The sequence below is a fragment of the Musa acuminata genome, chromosome BXJ1-11 (assembly GCF_036884655.1).
Source record: "Musa acuminata AAA Group cultivar baxijiao chromosome BXJ1-11, Cavendish_Baxijiao_AAA, whole genome shotgun sequence".
NCBI classification, from domain to species: Eukaryota; Viridiplantae; Streptophyta; class Magnoliopsida; order Zingiberales; family Musaceae; genus Musa; species Musa acuminata.
In genome coordinates this window covers 3,314,967-3,322,649 of record NC_088337.1, presented here as the reverse complement: position 1 = coordinate 3,322,649, position 7,683 = coordinate 3,314,967, and the positions used below count along the sequence as shown (strand labels likewise).

The 7,683-nt window shown below is 35.2% G+C and overlaps 1 protein-coding gene across 1 annotated transcript; it reads right to left on the bottom strand.

Annotated features, from left to right (window-relative positions):
* Positions 1–1,430: 1,430 nt before the first annotated feature.
* LOC135596890 (ankyrin repeat-containing protein BDA1-like) lies at positions 1,431–6,101 on the bottom strand. Its single transcript, XM_065089142.1, has 2 exons — positions 5,226–6,101; positions 1,431–2,561 (listed from the first exon to the last, which is right to left on the bottom strand). The coding sequence occupies exons 1-2, from the start codon at positions 5,805–5,807 to the stop codon at positions 1,593–1,595; spliced, it is 1,551 nt and encodes a 516-aa protein (XP_064945214.1). The 5' UTR covers positions 5,808–6,101; the 3' UTR covers positions 1,431–1,592.
* Positions 6,102–7,683: the final 1,582 nt, after the last annotated feature.

Below are 7,683 nucleotides of genomic sequence, written 5' to 3'. Positions count from 1 at the left end.
ATAACAGAGTTGCCAATTGACTAGCAAACTATGCTAAAGTGCATCTACCTACTATTTTTAGGAGGGGAGTAGCTCTCAGAACTTGTCTTGATTATTAACTCATACATTTGGGGTGACTTTTGTACCCATGCTATCTAATAAATAAATTTTTTTCTTTCTCGCAAAATATGTATGTTAGGATTGATGTTGACTTGCAAATTTTGTAATCCTCGTTTAATGATAATATGTTAATTGAGAAGAAACTTGAATTGTAAGTTTGCTGGGTCAACAAGAATCTTGATCATTCGGGAAGAAGGATTTCTTGCAAATATAGAGTGTAACTTTTAGTACTTTGTGTCTTCTGAAAGATGAATTTTTTTTTCCTTCTCTAAGCTCTTAGATGTGAAAGTAGTCGAGGTGTGTTTTGAAAGATCAACAAGCTCGGGATGAAATATCCTCGTCCTGATAAATTATTATTATTATTATTATTATTATATAATCTAATTATTTTTAATTTATTGATAGTATAGGGCTATTAGTCTATCTATAAACATAAATTTTCTTTTTTAAATTTCTTCCTATATAAATAGAGAAAAATAAATGAATAAACATTATGATAATCTAGTTAATGATCAAATCTAATCATACAATCAATACTATATATGATACGAGAGACATGACATGTAGGCAATCACCGATACATCACTCCCATCAAGCCAATACTCCACTCTTATTTGGTTGATATGTCTCGAGGGATTTGATCTTATTAGGTTGGTAGCATGACATCGACAAGGTTTTTTTATATGTGTGGGCTCGAACAATCTAATCGATATATCGATTCGGAACGATCCTATAAGATCAGTTATATAGCATTGATTAAAAGAATTATTACTTCATGCTCCTCGAGTTTGATGCATGTTACACAACTTATTAATAGATGATACGTATGACTGTTCTAGGTATTCATTATGATCTACTTGCATTGGTTATCTATCATATTATAAAAAGACCCTCTAGTCTATACATAGGGGTCATATGGCTCAAGATAATGGATTACTTTAGTACTTCATCAAATCTTTCAAACTTTTATTAACCCTAAGTATTAAAGGAGCTTTATTGGGGACTTAGTGACTTAATCTTTTGTAAGGTCTTGGTCTCAATCTCCTAACTTCCAGACACATCAATTAGAGATGGACCTAAAAATGATCTTTATTAGCTTTGGATCCCATCCACATATTAACCAATTGATCGAGATGCAAAATTTGTCGGCTAAAGGTTCAAACGAAAATTTCTTCCTAATTTTTAATTTTTTATGTAATAAATTTCTTAATAAATCACTAATATGTGTGAGATATAATGTCCCACAAAATTTGCGTAAATCATCTGTGACAGCAAAACAAAAGTTAATAAAGACTAATGTTACATATTACTACATACAATGTCAAAAAATAGAAAACACACTAAAATGAACATCCATTAATTTTTATATAGAACACGACATACAAGACCAAGTTTACAAAAAAGCAAATTACATTCTGAAAATAAGATAAAATAAACTTAAAAGAAGACAAATATTAAACCATATACGAACAATGATAGGTCATATTATCCTATCAGAATTTTATTGACCTTGTTGCTATATAAACAAACAGTACTAAATTTACAATAAGAAAAACTCCTAAAAGAATTATTATCAACACGCCCACCACAATCTTCGTGCAGATGGCAACGGTCCTTCTGGGGCCTCCCTGGCTTTCTCCTTTTCCATCTTTCTTCTTCCAGCATCCACCTTTGCGCAACAACCACCTGATCACTCTAAAGCACACCCAAACCATGAAGAGACTGAGGATTCCGAACCAACTCAGGAGAAGGATGGTAGTGTAGGGCGGATAGAAAAATATTCGCATAATGGCGGTCGAGAATGCTAATGCCGTCGAGAACACCGCCAGCCATAGAATCCACTTTAGGATTCCCATCACCATTTTCGTCTTTCTGGGCACACAACATATTAACAAGAGGATGATGCTCAAGGATGCAAACAACCCGAACATGTCGAACAGCAGGAATAACTTGAGACCATGTTTTAGAACTGCCTCCCCTTCACTTGAACTCCCATCAAAATTGACTTTTGTATTGGGGGGTGTCGGCCCACCATCATCTTTCTGCTTAAACCCACCAGGGGGGTTTAGCCCAGCTTGGAATGTGACGGTGGCGATCAACGTCGCCACCAACATTAGTGTTGCTGGTTTGTTGTTGTACCTTTCTTTAAGTTCAGACAATACTTTTCGGGGGCTGCGGTCATCCTTAGAAGGTCGAGCCTGGCGTCGGAAGGGGTTCCAACGATTTGGTCGGCTTCTGTGTGACGCGGCAGTGGCAGAGGCTCTGGCATCACTCGGTGACGATTTCGGCTGAGTCTTCCCTTCTTCTGCGGCGGTTCTTCCACCTGCTGCCCGAATCAGTTCTCCCAACAATAGATCTCCATGTTGGAAGGGTGAATCCAGTAGCATATCAAGGACGGTGTCGCCTCTCATGTTTGTGGCGTTAACTTCGATACCTCGCCTTCCCAGAAGCAACTTCACGGTCTGCATTCATTCGAGATATGTGTCAGAATTAACGTGGCACACATGACTTTTGATTCATATGATATTAAAGATCGTATCTATTAACGATAAAAGATGTAATTCTCGGATAGATGTGTCTTCCTAATGAATATATATTAATTTCAAATAAATATTTTGATGAAAGACGTCTTTTGTCACTATAAATTTTGGAACATGATCCTCTCTTTTCATCCATAGCATATGTCAAAACAAGGGAAACTAGAATTATGTCAAGGTATTTTTTTTCAATTAAAGTTGATTTTCTTTAAAAAAAACATTAAATCTAAAGATCATGAGATTTATGTTGTGCACAATGATGTTTTAGTTGTGCAAGAATTAAACTATTTAGATATGGTATCAGAGTCATGATTTAATATTTATAACTTTTATTTTTGAATTTGTTTATCTTATTATCGTATCAAATTATGTTTTTATTATTTAATATTTATAATCTAAGAGGTATAGATTTTATTCTCAGAATTGTAAAATAAGTGAGAGTGGTGAATCACGAAATACAATTATTTAAAAAATTCAAATAGAGGTAGCTTTACTAGTAACTTCAATGTTGTTGTTCCCCCAAACTGTTAAACAATTTGATAATGTTCAAGAGCAATAAATAAATAAATGATCAACCATTCCATGATGAAATAAACATCAATCGAACTATAACAAGTCAATCACAAATAATAATATTAAGAATATCTCAAAATAAAGAAGATCTATTATTTCTAATAATTATGTGGTCTATTTACCAGAGTCAAAAGTGACTTAGTTATATTTGATGGTCCAGTTTTATTTTCATAGGCCATTGAAACTATAATTTCTAAAAAATTAGGTTAATGCAAGAATTAAAATCTATGAATGAAAATCAAGTTTGAGACCTTTGAGGAATTACTTGAAGGATGTAAAAATGTCGATTATTAATAGGTCTTTAGGATCAAATTTTACTTGAATGATAATATATACCTGGTCAGATTTGGTGCTAAAGGTTTCACTCAAAAAGATAGCATTGATTATATAAAAATATTTTATTTAATCTTCAGAAAAGATTTTTTCAAAATTTTTATGATCTTAGCTTGTTATAACTTAGAGTTACACCAAATAGATATGAAAAAAGATGTTTCTAAATGAGAACTTGGAGAAAGAAATTTACATCTACCAACCTAAAGGCTTTCCAATTAAAGGGAAGAAACACATGATATATAAACTTAAGAATTAATATATGAAATTATACAAACTTCTGGACAATGATATCTTAAATATAAAAAATTCTTTATATTTATGAAAATACTATTGATCTATGTACATATATGAAGGTCGGTGGGAGTAAGTTTATTTTTTGGATTGTAAATGATGATGATATTTTGCTTGCTTGCTGGTAATGATCTTGGTTTATTATATGAAATAAAAAATATCTTTCTAAGAACTTTAAATTAAAAAATATGGGAGTGGCAACTCATGTGATAGGAATTAAAATATTTTAAGATCGATCATAAGGATTATTGGGATTATCTCAGAAAAAATATATTAATAAAATTTTAAAAAATTTAAGAAAAAATTATTTAGGAGGAATTATTCCAATTTGGAAAGGGGATAAATTTACTTTATGCAATGTTCAAAGAATAAATTTGTATTAGGTCAAACATCAGTTTTGCTATTGGAATATTGGGCAGATATCAACGTAATTCTAGATTTGACTATTGAAAAGCTATAAAGAAAATTCTAAGATACTTATATACTCGCTTATAGGAGATCAAATAATCTCAAAGTAATTGGATGTTTAGATTCAGATTTTGCTTAGATGTGATGATATAAAAAAATAATACTTTGACTATTTGTTCCTTTTAGTTGAGGAGCAATTTGGTGGATGAGGGCAAAGCGGTCCATCATTCCTACATTCATTATAGAAGTTGAGTTTGTGATATTCTTTAAGGCTACAATTCAAAAGCTCAAATCTAGTTTTCATAATTTACTCTTAAAAAAAATTAAAATTTTATTATGATAATTTTGTAATATTATTCTTCTTTAAAAATGAGTGCTATAAGGGTGCTAAACATATGAAAATGGAATATTTAGCAGTGAAAAAAAAAAGCTTAGAAACAAACAATATTAATTGAACATATTAGCATTGCCCTTATGATTACAGATCGAAAAGATTATCACCCAAGATATTTATTGAACATGTTAAAAGAATAAGCACTATTAGACATCATTATTAATATTATGTCATATTCATAAATGATTATTTAATATGATATTTTCATCGAGAACTTATTTCAAATAAAGGGGGTAAGGGAGAAAAACTAGAATTCTATTTATCTGAGTTGATTTTTAGGATATTTTAATTTCTCAAATGATATCCAATTTATCAATGGATCAATATATGTTTTTAAATTATTATTATTTAATTATTAAATCTAAATATTATGAGATTTATGTTATACTATGATGTTTTATTTGTGTCTGAATTTAATATGAACATGAAGCTCCTTACTATTTCCATTTGCTTTTCGTGAATGAAATGCAAAATACTTAATATCTTTTTGCCATGAGAAGGCTGTGTCTCAAGATGTACGGGATGCATAAACACCTGGTGAAAAGAAGAAGACAAATTCATTTCCTCTACTTGGGATCAGGAATACCTACTTGGAGCTGTTTTCTGGCCACAGCAAGGTGCAGGACGGTGTTGCCTTTCGCATCTCCAGAGTTGAGTAGCTCATCGTTCTCATCCGTTCTGTTCAGCAAGAACTGCACGGTCTCGAAGCTGTTTGATTTCACAGTAAGATGAAGGATGGAATCACCTTGCGATGTCACAGCTCGCGAGGACTCCGGGCACGCATCCAGTAACACAGTCAAAGCATCAAGCTTGCCTCGTAAGGCTGCAGTGTGGGCGGGCATGAAGCCATCGTTGTCGGTCGCCAAGCAGAGATTGGCAGCGGCTGCGTACTGCAGCAGTTCGTTCACCACGGATAAGTGGCTTTGGGCAGCGGCCAGGTGCAATGCGGAAAGGCCTTCGCGGTTGTGGCCATGCGCGAGCTCCGGGTTTACGGCGAGGATCTCCCGGACCAGGTCGGAGTGGCCGAGGGATGCAGCGATGTGGAGGGGGCTGTCCGACAGGTGAGCCACGGCGATGGCTTGCCTGTGGAGCAGGAGCCGGTCTTCTTGTAGCAAACGTCGCAACAAAGTGAGGTCTCCCGCATAAGCTGCTTCCTCTAGTCTCGGATCCATGCTGAGTTACTCTCTCTCTCTCTCTCTGTGTGTCTCGATTTGGTCACAAACAACTCGAAGTTAGGACGCCTATATATATGCTAAAAATGTCGAATGATTCCTCCCGGTCGGTCTTCTTGGTCCTGTCTCCATCAAGACGCCAGCCTTGTTGAAGAAGTCGTCTCCAAAACGTATGTTGCTCCCTCTAGTCATGCATCCCATTGGTCTGGACTTCGTAGAATACTTTTTCTCAGCTTGCTTTTCTCGTTCGCCGAAACTACGTAGAGAATGAAGCGAGACCGGGACAGTCGATGTGCGGTATTTGTGTTTGAGAATGTTGATGAAACATGATGGACTTATGATATAGCTTTTCGTAAACTTTTCTTCACGTAGAAAATAACAGATACGACCTGTCTACTATTTGATACGACCGATCCATATGACGATGTGTCCCCTAATATCCATCAGAAACTCGAGTAAAGGTCAGGATAAAATTAATAAATTATATAATTCTATCGCATTAAGTAAGATATATTATAGTTTTTAATTATAATTATTGATCAATAAAAAAGTTTTGATTAGTCTAAAATTTCTTAGGAGATTATTTTGATGAGAGGGAGTCTTCTAATTACAATAATATCTTCCTAAAACCTATCTTCACTTAAATTTTTAATTAGTTTCAGCGAAACAGACCCTATATTTCCATCTGGCTGATGATACAACAGGAGGGAGGGAGGTATGGATGAATGAAAACAAGCTTGCAGATAAAACGACGCTAGAACACCTATATATGGAGGCTTGTGATTGGAACAGTTCCTACTTCTTGTACAGCCTGTCCTCACCAGACGCCGATGACACGACTTCTTGGTCAACGAGCTCACAGTGGCCACTGCAGTCCCGTTTAAATATCTTATCCCAAGGAATCGATGCGTTGGAACGCAGCGAGGGAGACGAAAGCCGAACGGCGAGTGGGATAGCAACAACGTGCGCAATTGTACGGAGAAAAATCGGATGGATGTTTTTGCCGAAGTCATCATTTCATCGGATTGGATGCGGTGCTCACGGGACTGCATGCTGAACGCTTTAACCTGACATCACCTTGGTGTCCTGTCCGGCTGATCAACTTCTTCAAACCTAACAGCGAGACTCGTGGGTCTCCATACCATTATCCCGGTCGTCGGTTTCCTACAAGGTGTCCGGTTTAAATATTTTGATCGCTTTCTCGATCTCGTAGCTCATGACGATGCAAATTTTGTTTTTTTCTCGTCTTCGTTGGACGACTTTGACCTCTTCGGATTTTGCAGCTTTAGCTGATCTAATATAATCTTCTTTACTTTTCAAAAGAACAAAAAAAAATCATCCACGCTTTGGGACAAGCCGACATGGCTCCATCATCACTTTCCAAGTAGTTTCAGCGAAAGAAAGAAAGATGGGAGCGGAACAAAAAATCTACACAGGACGTCTCCATTTCAATGATCCGCTGAAGAAATGTTTATCGATATATTAGCAGTCGAAATCTTTCATATATTGATATTCTGATAGCACAAGTTTTTCATCCATTAAATCTATTTACCTTTTGATTCTCAACACAGACTTACTCTTCTCCGGTGGGGATTGGTGGTGTCATTTGTGATATCTCCTAGTGATTCACTGAATCAAAACTTTTTCCTGAAAATTGTTGCTTCACCACTTTCCCACAGAAAGACTTGTCACACTTGGTTTCTCTACTTCCAATTTGTATATTTTCTGTCTTATAGTTGTTTTTCTTTGGAAAGCTATCAAAATCAAACTTCTTTTCCTCTTTTCCTCCTTCAGATTGGATCTTTAAGCTTAAAACTCAAAGCTTCTTCTAATACTATCTTTCTTAGGATAATTTATTATTATTATTATTATAGGA

What these genes read in the sequence shown, in the direction of transcription:
- LOC135596890 (XM_065089142.1), bottom strand. Translation starts at nt 5,807, where the DNA reads ATGGATCCGAGACTAGAGGAAGCAGCTTATGCGGGAGACCTCACTTTG. An exon ending in TGGCCAGAAAACAGCTCCAA is followed by an intron (nt 2,562 to 5,225) that starts GTAGGTATTCCT and finishes GAATGAATGCAG; the next exon opens with ACCGTGAAGTTGCTTCTGGG.